The 16,785-nt window shown below is 35.5% G+C and overlaps 1 protein-coding gene across 6 annotated transcripts in view; it reads right to left on the bottom strand.

The window, feature by feature from the left end:
• LOC106057138 (calcium/calmodulin-dependent protein kinase kinase 1-like) overlaps positions 1-16,785 on the bottom strand; it is a 216,956-nt gene that overhangs the window by 174,295 nt on the left and 25,876 nt on the right. For 2 of the 6 annotated variants that reach the window (XM_056006983.1, XM_056006981.1), the window contains exon 1: positions 9,559-9,712. The exons of 2 other annotated variants lie outside the window; for them this stretch is intronic. Coding sequence is in view for 2 of the 4 variants with exons in the window: in XM_056006978.1 (XP_055862953.1) it covers positions 1,114-1,147 (34 nt within the window). In the remaining 2 variants the exon portion in view is untranslated. Of the gene's footprint in view, positions 1-1,113; positions 1,218-9,558; positions 9,713-16,785 lie in introns of those variants that run through there. 2 more of the 6 variants (XM_056006978.1, XM_056006975.1) reach the window with 2 other exon arrangements.

Here is a 16,785-nt window from a genome sequence, read left to right on the forward strand (position 1 = left end):
ATAAAAACAAAATTTAATAAAATACTCAGAAGACAAAAAGATGAAGGCACATTCCTAATCCCATATGCTAGGACAAATAAGTACAAGTGCTCCTTCTTCCCTAGTGCTATTAGAGCATGGAATGGGTTGCCTGAGCTAACAAAAAAAAAACAGTGATTTGGCAGAATTTAAGTCATTGGTTAATATGCATGACTAAATGCATGACGCGTTGGACGTAATCATCTTTTTTTTGGAAGTAACGTCTGTATTATATGGGGTTCAGGAATTCTGTGACGACTGAGGGGACTGAAACTTTTGGAATGACTCGAAAAGCACTACATCGAAAATTACAGATTAAAATAAACAATCTTAAAGATAATTTTTTTTTTTACATTTTAAAAAATATTTATATTTAGAAAATATGATACGATGTGTGATGAGTAATATTTAGAAAACGTTTTCTGGACAAGTTCTGCAATGGAACAATTAGCCAAAATGGAACACCTAATTAACAGGGACGGATAGATTTACGCATGGATAAACATAGAATCTAATGATATAATTTTGTAGTCTGTATGTAACTAATAAGATAAGATGCAAACTTTCGATATGCTAAAGATAAGATGGAGGTTAATATAAAATAAATACGAGACAAGTTTAAGAAAAGATTATTGTAAGTTTTAGATAGGGTAAGAACTGATGTTGTATAAGACTAAGATGAAATATAACTAAGATAAGATTGAAATGAAGATAACGTTAAGATAAAGATACGATTTAAGTAAGATTAAGGTAAGGAAATATTGAAATAATATTAAGCTAAGATTGAAATAAGGTTAACATAAGATCAGATTGAAATATGATAAAGCTAAGATAAGATAAAAATAAGATTAAGTTAAGGTAAGATATGATTGAACTAAGATCAAGATATGTTTGATTGAATTATGATAAGATTGAAATAAGATTAAGTTAAGGTAAGATAAGATTAAATTAACAATAAATTCAGGTAAGATAAGATGGAAATAAGACTATAAGATAAGTTTAAAAAAGAAAACGTTTGACGCTTGTATTGAAAGCAGGTGGATAACTCTTCAAAGAAAGAAACAGAATCTAGTTATTCTACTATACATAACTCACCTATTGACTGCGAGTTGTCTTTTCTGATATCCATGAATGAATGCTATATTCTTTATCAACCAAATTGTATCCACAACTCTATATCCAGCAAATGAAAAGAAACTCCACTGCTATATAAAGAACTTGGAATTATAATCCATTTCTCCTAGAAATTTTATCTCCATTATAGGGCACATATGTTTTTTGTGTATGTATATTTTCTCTTTGTAATAACGTCGTTACATTCTATTATAGTGAGATTCCATATTGAAACATCTGTCTAATGTTAACACAATTCATTCACATTTTATTTTTGTAAAGATCTAAATAAAAACAGCAACCCCATGCTGATTGTATGTCACAGTGAACGGAATGTGCGTTCGAACTTTGCAAGGGTCGTTCATTTAGCTTTTTAATGACTTCAGATCTGTCTTGAAATAACATTGACGGGATCGTGATCTAATTAATATTAGCGTCCTTCCCAATCAAGCGTGACTAACGAAGACGATCTGTTAAGCCTCCCCATCGCCCTAGTTTCATGAACCCCAGTGATTTTCTCGTCTGCCGAGTCCTGCCCAGGAAGTGATCCGTACTAATGGCGAGTCCACTAGTTCACTCCCAGCGCGTTGTCCGAAAGGTCACTCGAATTGATCAACAGAATCAGCATCTTTAAAAACAAAAGCGTATATAATGGGGAATTCGGTTAAAACTAGGGCCATACTCCTCAAGACAGCAGTAATAAACTCCTTTTTTTTCTATATAAAACAAATTAATTAGTTACCACTTACGGATACATTATTTTGGTTAATATTTTGATTGATTCATGTACTGTCATTGACTATGAATAATTGTGCAAAATTTGAACTTGATCCGAGAATGGGAAGTGGGAGAAAAAAACGAGTAAAAAACATAATAAGGGGAATAACTTTATATACACTGCCACATTTCTCGAAAAGTAGCATTAATTTCCCTTTTTCGATTCCAAACAAAAAACTTAATAACCAATAATTAATTTACTTATTGGTAAGTTTCGTTCATTGCTTCTTGTTGTGTCAGGTACAATGAAGAATGGACCTCATTCACCAATCGTAAAGAAACAACATTTAGCCACGTGATAATATTGATAGAACAATGAAAAAAAAACGTATCACGTGACAGCCTTTATGGATTGCGTATTTTGTATAGAAGAGATAGAGAACCACGTGGCTAAATATTTTTTGTTTACGATTGGGGAATGAGGTCCATTGTGTCATGTTTCAACCTGATCCTAGAGTGGGTGTGAGAGAAATAACTTGTGCATCCTTTTACTAGACAGACAGACAGACAGACAGAGTGAGTTGATATAAGCTTTGTAGTAAAAAAAAAAAAAGGTCACCTCAAGTAGGAATTCAAACTCGAGTCTCCATGATGTGAGGCCAACTGTTTTGCCACTGAGCTATTCAAGTACTTATAAAAATGGAAGATCTTAGTAGTCCAGTGTTAGTTTGAAATTTTTATCGAACGGCCTAACTCGTTCCTCTTTCCTTATAAACAAAATTAATAAATAACAACTACTAATTGGTTAATTTTGGTTGTTGTTGTTTTTATTCATGTGTTGTCATTGACAAAGTCTTGTCTTGATTTATGTTTGTGAAAGTTTCAAATTCGATCCGAGAAAACGGAAAAAGGGAAGAAAAACGTGTAAAAGATTTCAACCAAACAGACATACAGACTGACAGACAGACTGACAGACGCAGTGGCTCAATATAAGCTCTGTCAAAAGTCTTGTACAAAAATAAAAAGATGAATGTAAGCAAAAAAAAAAAAAAAAAAGCAACAAAAAATAATTATGAAGAGAGTTTATGTGAACCAAAACTCGTAGGTGGCCCCCCCCCCACCTTCTCATGAGATCCAAACTATTACAAGCATAAACCTAACAATGTAAGTCAAGGCCAAATAAAATGTCTACAGTTACATAGAAGTAGTGGTGGCTGAGAGGTAAAGTACTTGACTTCCTAACCGGGGGTCCAGGGATCCTTGGGCGCCTCTGAGTCCACCCAGCTTGAATGGGTACCTGACATTAGTTGGGGAAAAGTAAAGGTTGGTCGTTGTGCTGGCCACATGACACCTTCGGACACCTTTGTTAACCGTAGGCTTCAGAAACAGATGACCTTTACATCATCTTCCCTGTAGACCACAAGGTCTGACAGGGGACCTTTACTTGACATTGAAAACTTGTAGAATTTGAAAGTAATGCCGTTGTTAATGAATTGATCTCCAACGAGATGATGGAAAGTGTTCTGCAGAATGTTCTCGAGATTTACTTTGTGTTCATACCGGGTACAGTTTCCGTGCTGCCTCGGGGCAAACGCCTGATTCCAGATGGATTCAAATCTTTGCGAAGATTAGGGACAGTGCTTAAGATGACTACCCAAAGCCCAGTTGCGACGAGCATATTTTGTCACATCTAATGAAGCCAAAAAAAATATTTAAATTAAAACAAAGATAAATATTTCTTAGGCCCTTATTTGTTTAAATCTCCATTGTCTACCTTTTTTTTACCACACAGAATATTTTTCTTTTACCGCTGACATAAGCGTGTGGTTAAAATGAAAGGGAGATGAAATCATTAAATAAGTCCGCGTCCACAGAGTGGTTATGAAAATATGCATATAGATAATTTGAAATCATGCCTTTAACACGCTGAATATATGCATAAATGAATAGAGAATTGAAAAAAAAATTCACCGATTCCCCTATGCATTGTAGATTTCTAGATCTCAAAATTGTCCGAGATTCTATACAAAAAATTTCGTATTAATATGACTATACTATAACACTTTTGAAGTTTTCGAAGGTCTAGGGACACAGAGAGTGTTTAGCGATGACAGTCCCAGACAGCGAGAAGAGACTTTCTATTGGAACCCTGCTAACGGCTTTGTCTGCATTATATGTAACAAATTATACGGACCACTTGAGGGACTTTGTAGTCATGTAAAATAATCCCTGCGTTTGAAATAATATGACCTTACAAGTGTCAGTATACTTACTTCGGCAGATAAACTAATATATCTTTTACTCATTTATTCTAAATCCGAGTTAACCCCATATAGTTGGAAGTTTGTAAGATTACATGAAAAACTTATGGTAGTGACACTTTCATCAAGACAGGTCAGGACAGGTCATCGCGGTTGACAATACATGTTATTAAACATTGACGACATTCGTTAACTATTTTCTCTAGTTCAGACCAGGAGATGTAACAACCGAATTTATTGACCTAGGGTTAGTCCCCTTGTCGAGTGCAGGTGTTCCCTCGCTATCCCGTAATTAGCTTAGAGTAGCGTCCCCTAAGCTGCTCATTTCGCAGGGGCGTTAATTTAAAAAAATTAACTCCAGGAAACCCAATATTATCTTCCCTTGGTGAGAGGTGCTTTCCTTTTACGTACTTCCAGTGTGTAGATTGTCCTTCAGTCCTTCAGTCCTTCAGTGTTCGTCCTTTCGTTCTACACTAGTTGTTGGACAGTTTCAAGATAAAGAAAACAATGTTAATGACGCCTATTTGAATTTCCTTGTTGCCAACTTTATAAAAATGAATTCAGCTATAATTGTAACGATAACTGGGTATTAATGTCTAAACATGTAAATACTACTAATCAGTGGGCAGTATTGATACACGCAAGTCACATGAAAGAGAATTTGTTTCATTGTATATAGCGTTTGTCTACATAGTTAATTCGAGCCTGGCTGTTAAATAAAAATGACAATATGATTAAATTGTGGTACTGCTAACAATACATATAGTTAGTTATTTTTCTTAAGTATTGTAATTATCTCATTTGTCGTTAATTTTCTTTTTCTTTTTAATATTTTCAATGTCACACAAAAAGTTAATGATAGATAGATAGATATTAAGAAAGATAGATAGATATTAAGGTAGATATTAAGATAGATATTAAGATAGATAGATAGATATTAAGAAAGATAGATAGATATTAAGAAAGATAGAGAGATATTAAGGTAGATATTAAGGTAGATATTAAGATAGATATTAAGATAGATAGATAGATAGATATATAGATATATAGATAGATAGATAGATAGATAGATAGATAGATACATAGATAGATACATAGATAGATACATAGATAGATACATAGATAGATACATAGTTACTATGATACGCGTATCATTGGTGGTACTTTATGCCTTGCATGATGCTACTTGTGTTGTCCGTTTTAAGTTACACGTATCGATGTTGCTGGTAGATACGTGTATATACCAAATGCCTAGACCAGTAAGCTTTGGGCTCGTTAACCTTGGCTGGCTACCCAGAGCAGAAAAAACTATGAATTCAAACTTCTGCTACCTTGCAGATACATGTATGCCCAAACATGGGAAATGCTTCAGAAGTCAATCCTGAGGAAATATCAGGAGCCGGCGACTCTTAGGAGGTTAACAGCGCTCAGTGCTCAGTGCTACACCCTGGCAGAGTCAGCGACGCCTCTGACACCTACACTGTATCGACACTTGCAGTTCCTTTGGATACATCAGCTGCGTGGAGATGGAGGAACTGCATCGTGAACAGCATCGTTCCCACCACAGCTAATGCCCAGGCATTCATTCCGTTTCCATGAGATGATCCATAGAGTCGCTTTGCAACTGAAGGAGGCCATATATTGGTAATTAATTATTTTGTTCGACATTCAATAAGGGAAATAACATCTACATTATTGATAGATATTGTTGTATAATCGTAGTTCTTCCCCTTAGATTAGCTTTGTTTTTTAAGGATTTTTAAACAATATTTTGCTTATTAGTAACTATATTCATCTTTTTATATATAAAGGCCACGGACAGACAACGTGGACAGTTCATAGACAGCGAAAATTCGGTTTACTGGTCATCACCGAGTGGTACTTTTGCAAAACAAGTGTGGCATAAACTGTATGACCACCTATCGAATCCCCAACTCAGGCAGAGCTGTGTTTGCTGAGAAACTAAAAGAAACACTGAAGACCTTCTCCCAGATACCCCCTCCCTCCCACAGGGTCCACAAAAGAGATTGGACCAAAGCTAAAAACATTGGACCAAAGCTATGCTATTGGACTAAAGCTATAAACATTGAACCAAAGCTATAAACATTGGACCAAAGCTATAAACATTGGACCAAAGCTATAAACATTGAACCAAAGGTATAAACATTGAACCAAAGCTATAAACATTGGACCAAAGCTATAAACATTGGACCAAATCTATAAACATAAGACCAAAGCTAAAAACATTGGACCAAAGCTATAAACATTGGACAAAAGCTATAAACATTAGACCAAAGCTAAAAACATTGGACCAAAGCTATAAACATTGGACCAAAGCTATAAACATTGGACCAAAGCTATAAACATTGGACCAAAGCTATAAACATTGAACCAAAGCTATAAACATTGGACTAAAGCTATAAACATTGGACCAAAGCTATAAACATTGGATCAAAGCTATAAACATTGGACCAAAGCTATAAACATTGGACCAAAGCTATAAACATTGGACCAAAGCTAAAAACATTGGACCAAAGCTATAAACATTGAACCAAAGCTATAAACATTGGACCAAAGCTATAAACATTGGACCAAAGCTATAAACATTGGATCAAAGCTATAAACATTGGACCAAAGCTATAAACATTGGACCAAAGCTATAAACATTAGACCAAAGCTAAAAACATTGGACCAAAGCTATAAACATTGGACCATAGCTATAAACATTGGATCAAAGCTATAAACATTGGACCAAAGCTATAAGCATGAAAGATGCACTTTAAGAAAGTTATTTTACAAATATTTGAAAACCGCGTAGCTTACTATTTGACTAGAGGTGCGAATGAACTGAATCGAACCCCAAGCTTTCAACAAGAAGTTTATTCCACCATGTCTCAGAAGGGATTTTAAAAAAAAAAGCTTTACCGCGTGATGAAAATTTGTCATATGCTATCTAACATTTAATATGACCCACTCCACGCGACATATTAAGCCTCTCGCCCCCTGGGAAATCAGATATGCTGCATCTATAAAATCACCTGAGATATGTCACATTATGGGATGACAGTTGCGCTCATTACCGCAGTCTCTGGGCGCCTGGCGCCCGGATCTACGTATCAACACCCATCGTGGTTAGCATACACTGGAAACAATTAACGGCGGCATTACGAGATTGAAGAACATATTTCGGCTGTCTAGCAGGTCAATAAATAATGCAGAACATAGCAACGTATTGGTGACACGGGAGAGAATCGTGTCTGGAAGATGTTGCGAAAAGCTATATTTATTGGTTATGATAGAGATAGAATAATTAGATGGTTACTGATATAGATATAGATAGATAGATAGATAGATAGTATAGATAGTATAGATAGATAGATAGATATAGATATAGATATAGATATAGATATAGATATAGATATAGATATAGATAGATAGATAGATAGATAGATAGAGATAGAGATAGAGATAGAGATAGAGATAGATAGATAGATAGATAGATAGATAGATAGATAGATAGATAGATAGATAGAGATAGAGATAGAGATATAGATAGATAGATAGATAGATAGATAGATAGATAGATAGATAGATAGATAGATAGATAGATAGATAGATAGATAGATAGATAGATATAGATATAGATATAGATACAGATATAGATACAGATATAGATACAGATATAGATATAGATATAGATATAGATACAGATATAGATACAGATACAGATACAGATATAGATAGATAGATAGATAGATAGATAGATAGATAGATAGATAGATAGATAGATAGATAGATAGATAGATAGATAGATAGATAGATAGATAGATAGATAGATAGATTTAGATATAGATATAGATACAGATATAGATACAGATACAGATACAGATATAGATACAGATACAGATACAGATATAGATAGATAGATAGATAGATAGATAGATAGATAGATAGATAGATAGATAGATAGATAGATAGATAGATAGATAGATAGATAGATATAGATATAGATACAGATATAGATACAGATATAGATATAGATATAGATACAGATACAGATATAGATACAGATATAGATACAGATATAGATACAGATATAGATACAGATACAGATATAGAGATAGATACAGATACAAATATAGATACAGATATAGATAGATAGATAAATAGATAGATAGATAGATAGATAGATAGATAGATAGATAGATAGATAGATAGATAGATAGATAGATTCACGAAGACACAATAATAATAATAATGGCAATGTCTTTGATTCCAACTATAACTGTTGCAATCGGAAATGATTTTAACACACACTTTAAGCTTAGGTCCCAGTACCTGGCTGAGTAAGACAAAAGTAGCTGAGAAGATTTGAAGATCGAGAAAGAGTAACAACAAGGTTACAAAGACAGTTTGTGTGGAAACACAAACTAAAAAATCGGCCCCCAAAGTGGTCCACCCAGGCAGGTAAAATTAACAGACTTGAATTATTTCGTTATAGGATTACCAGAACTACCAGGAAATGGCTTTATATCATAGATTTGCGTGAATATATAGTTCTTTGATTAAAAGTCCATTCTATTTAAATCCGCAAAATGGTATTGTATTATTTCTAAACTTTGAAAACTAAAGATTATTACTTTTGTAATACAGAAAAGAGTGATTTTTCTAGATTTGGGGCAACTTCCCTTACAGTTTTAAAAAGAGTTACGCAAGTAACAATCTCTCTATCTCTCTCTCTATATATATATATATATATATATATATATATAAGAATTGTTTCCGGTCTTCAGTCTAGGTTTAATATATATAGGTATTTGAGATTATGTTAATGTAAGAAACTTAATTGTTTGTTTTGCAGTAGTCTAAATCGGGTGAAGTATTTTAGGATACATGTTTTAATCATTTTAAATAGGCATAATAATTAATACAAAGCCAATTAGCTTCCCCCACTTATCGCTTCCGCTATAGAAGATATCAGGCGGAGTAATCTTAAGTCATAATGAGTCAAGCTCTATTTTTATTTGGAAAATAAATCTATCGTTATGAATTTAGTTTGTGAATTTTTTTTTTCAATTCCCACTTTTAACATGTACAATCTTGTTCTTCATGGGTGGAGGGGAAGAACTTGGAAGGAAAAAAGTTCGTGTATTTTGAAAACGACTCTAACGATTTTACTTAGAAAAAAATCATTAGTGGAAACTCTGGTTTGACTGTTATAATTTTTCATTATTTACGGCTGCTTTTTGTTTTCTGTGAGATCTGATTAGAAGCTAGATTTTTCTGAATCAGGAAAAGCAACGTCATTGATTAACATGCATGACTAGATTGGCGTAGGTTTGTAATTATCTTCTTTTTAAGAGTAACGTCTGTGAGATATAAGATAAGATCATTATTTAAGCATCTTTAAATGTGGCTTAAAAAGAAGATTTGTTGACACAGTATTTACCTTTATTAATAAGTGCGCGTGCTAATAGCACAGCTATTGCGATAGTTCCCCAAACTCCACTGTAAGGTAATTAGAATGTTCTCATATAACTTCTCTTGTCCTACTGTTAACACACCTGTACGAAATGAATGAATCACTCAATTTGAACTGATAGACGTTTCAAGAGAAGACAATTCCTCGTGAAGGGAGACAACAACAAAAACAAAAGAACCGAATCTCTCCCGTCTTTCTGATTCACTCCGGGCCGGTGCGAATTTCTGAGTGGAGCACTGTGTGTGAGTGTGCGTATGTGTGTGCTTCAGACTCGAGGCTTTTTGTTTTGATTCGATTCCCTGTAACACACAAGCGCAAAAACACAATCTTTCTATAGGCTAGTTTTTTCTTCTTCTTCTTCCCATTGCGTGGTCTTAGCTTCACCCACTACTGTTGGGGCTTTCAATAGTTCAATATCTAATCTACCAATCCTTGTTAATTGATGCGATCAATGAAGACAATCCGGGTGAGAGATAGAGAGAAAGACAGAGAGAGAGAGAGAGAGAGAGAGAGAGAGAGAGTGATATAGAGAGACTAGAGCGTCACATAAAGAGACAGAGAGTCAGAGAAAAAAGCTAAATAGATTAGTGCCACTATGAACTTATTTTTAAAACTCTGATTGGAAATTATGTCTCTTGAACGACAATTCCTGTTAGGACTTAGTACGACATAATTACTGACATCATCCCTGGTATTTAAAGGCGTCTCCAAAGCGTAAACGAAATGTGGGAGTCCTGAATGATTATAAAGCATATCAATATTAGACCACTATTAGAATATGTGTCCCTGTTGGGGAACTCTCCTGAAAATATAAGGAAACTAGAACAGACGCAAAATAGAGACGTAAGATTTATAACAAACGAATATACACATTTGACTAGAGTTGCACCATGAAGTAAAATCATTATATTTAGAGAGACTCTAGATCAGAAGATAAGAAGAATTAAAATGGCAATAATTCATAAACTTCTAAACCATAAACTAAACCTATTAAAGTACTTATAAAGACACAAACACATTAACGTTTGCTTTGCACCTTGCTTAACCATACAGTGTTAATATTTTTAAAAAATTAAATAAATTCAAAGACATTCTTCTTCCCTAGTGCCATAAGAGCAGTGTTTCCGAAACTGTGTTCCACAAAAAACTGGAGTAATTAACTTGTAGGCGACCACGTGAATAAATCTCTCTAAAAAATATAATCAAAAGGTTCGCTAAATGCTCAGAATTTACAAAGTGTTGGTTAGAGAACATGTTTGGGAAACAATGCATTAGAATATGCCTGGGGGTTGCCTGAATCAGCAAGGAAAACCAATGACTTCCTTAGCAGAATTTAAGTTGCTAATAAGCAAATAATGCTGAGATTGAAGTTTCAGAAGTGTAAAATTTTACGTTGTTATATAGTCTTAGCAGTGACCCCCTTTTGCCGTATCCTTACAATTGTCAATGAAAACACACAAGACTTACATATTGTCATTTTTGAAGGATTGTTTCTATTTGATAGTATATAACTTTAAAAAAAAACAACCTAAATATATCAATTTACATATCCTTTATTAGTTCCCTATTCATGCTAAAAAAAATAAAGTCGTAGACATCCACCTATTTTTTTAAAATAGCGTCCATGTATGCATCTTTCTTTTTTGTCTGCATATGTCTGTAATATTCTAACCCCCCCGAGCATGGTCCTATTGATTCTCATGTGGCTATTACTTGCTTGCTAGCCATTAAGTTCTTTTTTTTACCTCCCCTTTCGACCCGAACTCTTGCGTCTCTGCAATACTTGAGGAGTTATGAAAGAACAGAATAATAAAAAATCATGGCTGTACAAGGGGAGGTCACCCGCATGCAATAGCCTGCCATTGATAAGCTCCATTTCACTCATTGGTTTGTTCTGGGGCAGTTTTGGTGGAAGAGATTTAAGGTGGCGGGGAGATGGGGGCAGCTCAGGAGATGGAGGAAATATGTTTCACCTCGATGAGAAGGATGTTATTCTAAATTTTATGGATCCCCTCTCTCCCCTCTCACGCACCACCAGGTTGTTACAGTAAACTGCATTACCGTGAAAGTAATGGAGGAAACAAAAGGGAGAAAATCCGGGAATGGAAAAAAAGGGGAGGTAACATTAAGTTAGGTAGCTAGGTGGTTTAACGTCGTGGTCTGGTCCATTTTGGTAAACATCTATCAATCAATAACATGCTCAAAAAGAGTGATGTTCTGAAGACTCCGAATACAATCATCCACTCCAAATACAATCACCCACTCCAAATACAATCACCCAAACTAAAAACTGAAGCTGATTTCTTCGATTCATGATAATTAGTTTTGCTAGAGGTAGTCTGGGGAAGGAAATAAGGACAATCATTATTTGTTGTTGTTTAAAGGAAGACACAAAGATAAAGGCACATTTCTTATTCCATATGATAGGACAAAGTCATACAAGATCTTTTTTCCCCCTAATGTCGTTAGAGCATGGAATCGGATGCTTGTACCAGCCACGAAAATCAACGACTTAGCTCTGTTTAAGTCACTGATCAACATGTATGACTAGATTTAGTAGATTGACACAGGAAATGCGTAGGACGTAATTATATTCTTTTTTGGAAGTAACGGATGTAATCTGTAAGATAAGATAAGATAGGCATCCTGAACTATTTCCATAGTCTTTCCCACAAATTCTGAGTTACACCAGTAGTCATTTTCTGTAATTCTGAACTATTCCCGTAGTCATTTTCTGTAATTCTGACCTATGCCCGTAGTTATTTTCTGTAATTCTGACCTATGCCCGTAGTTATTTTCTGTAATTCTGAACTATGCCCGTAGTCATTTTCTGTGATTCTGATCTATGCCCGTAGTCATTTTCTGTGATTCTGATCTATGCCCGTAGTTATTTTCTGTAATTCTGAACTATGCCCGTAGTCATTTTCTATAATTCTGAACTATGCCCGTAGTCATTTTCTGTGATTCTGATCTATGCCCGTAGTTATTTTCTGTAATTCTGAACTATGCCCGTAGTCATTTTCTATAATTCTGATCTATGCCCGTACTCATTTTCTGTAATTCTGAACTATGCCCGTAGTCATTTTCTATAATTCTGAACTATGCCCGTAGTCATTTTCTGTGATTCTGATCTATGCCCGTAGTCATTTTCTATAATTCTGAACTATGCCCTTAGTTATTCCCTGCAATAATGATCGATGCCAGTATTCATTTTCTACAACATTGAGCTGTGCCCGTGGTCATGGTCTGCAACCATTAACTATATCCGTAGTCAGTGTCTGCAACCATGAAGGGTGTCCGTACTCACGCTCTGCGATTATGAGCTATGTCCGTAGTCGCACTCAGTAATCATGATCTAGGTCCGTAGTCATTTTCTACAGTCAAGAAGAAAATATGATGAGTGTTCAGAAAATTAGACTGAAGAAAAGTGTGTCTTTGTAGCGATCAGATATTTCATGGGAAGAAAAAATAAAAGGTATTTCATTCTAAGGGGCTACTAGGTTTCTCTTGAACTGCCTGTGTGTACATGTTACTTCCCGTGTAGTCTATTCAGTCTTTCTACATATAATTTTGTACATAGCCAACTTTATTACAAAGTTTATATTAACTCTATCCGTCTGTTAAAACGTATGGAAAAACGTGTACACGTTATTTCTCCGACACTCAATCTCGGATCAACTTGAAATTTTGCACAATTGTGTCTTAACTGCCAACACAAGAATCAATGAAATAAATTGGTTAATTAACTATTGGTAATTTTTAGTTTGGTATCTCGAACAAGGGAAAGAAATTTTACTTGACTTATAAGGTGGCATAAATTGAATTGATCCCTTTTATACTTTGTGGAGAGAAAAAACTAACAATAGATAACTATAAAACCTAATATTTTCATAAGCAGATGTCTATTATTAAAGTGCTGCTCCCTTTAGTTTTACTCTTCATAAAAATATTTTTTAACTTAAATATAGAAAATGTTTATTCATATGTATAAAATTTCAAAGTGGTCCAAATTTTAAGTCTTTTTTTTTAACATGGACCACAGTGAACTGAAATGTCGGCCAAATGTAATGAAGTACATTTTAGCTCATGTTAAAAAAATACCTTTTTGGTCTTACTAAGCTGAGTGACGTAGTGGAAAGGTTTGTTTTTTTCCTTTGACGTCATTCGGAATGACTTTAAAAAAAATGAAATGCTATAAGAACTCGTACGCCAATGTCTAGTAACCCCCGTCAACTCTCTCGAGTTGAAAAAGACATCTTTAGTTTAAGTAGGTCGTGTGACATAATTGAAAGTTGTTTGTTTGTTTTTTCCTCCTTTGACGTCATATGGAATGATTGCTTTAAATGAGATGCTGTAAGAACTCTATTCACCAATGTCTGATAACTCCTGTAAACTTGATAAAGACATCTTAGAAGTTTAACTAGACCGTGAGACGTAGTGGAAAGTTTTTTTTCTCCTTTCACGTCATTCGGAATGATTTAAGTGAAAGAAATTATTTTAAAAAAAAATCGTGCGCTATAGTCTTTTTACCCTTGTCAACTTTCTCATATTAAAAGACATTTTTTAGTATAACTAAGCCGTGTGACGTAGTGACGTAGTGAAAAGTTTTTTTCCTTAGACGTCATTTGGAATATTTCTTATGTTACGTCAGTCGGAAGCCGCCTCTGAGTTTGCGACAAAAAATACACTCTTATTTGTAATCTTGTTTAATATCTTTCTAGTTTGAAAAAAAAAATCTGGCCAAAGAATTCGAGCAGAAGGCGGGATTACGTGAAAATTAATAAATGTTGTTGACGAGGCTAACTAAGCGGAAGAGATGGCTGCGTGTGTATGTGTGTGTTTGGGAATCGTGCGTGAGTGTGTCGTGTGTGTGTGTGTTTGAGAATCGTGCATGAGTGTGTCGTGTGTGTGTGTGTCTATGTTTAAGAGTCGTGCGTGAGTATGTGCGTATCGTGTGTGCGTTAAGCCATGTATGATAGAAACATTTAGTTATCAGGGTCAGTGTGCAAGTACTTGTTGGACAAGATATCGATTCGAAACAAACTTCATAAACCTGTGCGGTCTGGTTGTAGAAACTAGGAATAAGCATTACTAGTGAACTTCTATTATATGGATATATGGGGGCGCGGTGGCTGAGTGGTTAAGCGTTTGGTTTCCGATCTTTGGACCCTGGGTTTGAAACTCGGTAACGAGTGGCATTTTTGAATTTCTGGATTTTTAGGGCTCCCCTGAGTCCACCGAACGCTAATGGGTACCTAATTAGTTGAGGAAAGTAAAGGCAGTTGGTCGTTTTGCTGGTCACATGACACCCTGCTCGTTAACCGTTGGCCAAAGAAACAGTGTTCGAGAGGCCAAGTGCACTTGAACTTGGCTTAGCTTGGCTACCTAGAAGGGGGTTCGAGGTTCGACACCCGACTCAGGCAGAGTTGTGTTTACTGAGCGCCTAAAGGCAGCACGGAAAACCAACTCCTAGATACCCCCTCCCCCAACTGGTCCACAAATGAGATTGGACCAAAAGCGCTCTGAGCTTGCTATAAGCATGAAAGTAGCGCTATATAAAAGCTATAATAATAACATAGATCGCACGGTCTGAAAAGGGAACACTTTTACTATATATTTATTGATTGATTTATACAAAGAGAGAGAAAGAGAAGCTATGCTACAATTAATTCTATATTAGGCATTATATTCATCGTTACCATAAAAAATTTGACCTCCAGTGACAGGTGAAGATGACCTAAAAGAACTTATGCGATTACCTTTAGGACTTTGTATGCGTTGCGTGTGACAAACTATGTAGGTCAAGCTTGGTCACGGGAAATAATGCATTCTCCTTAAACTTTGGACATAATTCTTTATTTATGCTATACAGTCAATTATCTTAATCATTTACCTACTGCCCTACACTGTTACACTTCAATAATGCTAAAGACAAGACATTATTAGTACCGGTATTATAAGTGGAATCTGTTGTATGAACACTATTTGAATTACTTGGCTTATTTCTGAGCACAGGGCCGCAACCACAACTCTCCACCTAACTCGGTTCTGAGCAGCTTTTTTCATCTGCTCCCATGTCATTCCAGTTTTCTCAGCACTAATGACTGACCTCTCCCAGGTTTGCTTGGGTCTGCCCTCTTTCCTTGCGGATTCCAATCAAGTGCCTGCCTTGCAATACTGGTAAATTCTAGTTTGTTTTCGCAGGCTGTGTCCTATCCAGCTCCACTTTTCGCTTTGTAATGTCTTGGGCGATTAGTTTCTGCTTGGTCCTCTCCCCTAAATGGACAGTAGATTAATTTCGGGACAAAGTATCCGTCGTCGGCAACTTATTGGCAGAACTCTGGAGTTTTTCCATATTTGTGTGTGTGTGTGTGTGTGACTTGCGATGTCTTGGGACCATATAGAAGGACTAACTGTTTACTAACTAGTATTTAATTTAGTCTCTTTCTCCATAAAAAAAGGTATTATTTCCTTAGAGAAAAATCTATCTTCCAATCACTGTATTTTGTTTTGGAAAGACGCTCTATATACCTAATATCTGGACCTGTTTGGGGGGGGGGTGCTTGGAAAGGTGGCATCATGGCTAGGAGAAGTTCAATTAGAGAAACAATTAGCTGGAAGAACATAAACTAAACGTATCATTGTAAGGCGGGAAACCCGTATGTCACGTGACAAGCACAACAACCAGCCGGCTTTAATCATTCAACATTTCTGATATTTTAAAACTGTAATGACTCAGAGACTTTCTCAAGTCTTGCATTAAAACAGGTTTCGAATTTAGTGCTTTTGTTTATGACAAAAAAAAAAAAAGATTGCTAAAATGATCACTGGAATACAATTTGTAGACAGTCCGTTTCATTGATTTTAAAATGGAGCTTATAGATTTAGGTCAGTGAGGCCCACTTTACGACACTCAGGTCATATCCAGCCCATGTGTGCCCACATAGTTGGACTTAATGATCTCTTTGTAAAGATATGACCCGTTTGTTACGTATTTGGTATTCTTATGACCACATGCCGAGTGTTTGAGGGCTACTGCTCTAGATCTATGTATTTTAAATGGTTCGCGTTTTCAAATGGACGTGGAGGGACCACTGACCACTGCGTTGTAACCAAGTGTTGTCCAGCGAACATTCCTCAATCCTTTTGAAATAAATGGAGGACAAATCATCTCTCACGGAGAGATAACTCAAT

The sequence above is a fragment of the Biomphalaria glabrata genome, chromosome 12, assembly GCF_947242115.1.
Source record: "Biomphalaria glabrata chromosome 12, xgBioGlab47.1, whole genome shotgun sequence".
Taxonomy (NCBI): Eukaryota; Metazoa; Mollusca; class Gastropoda; family Planorbidae; genus Biomphalaria; species Biomphalaria glabrata.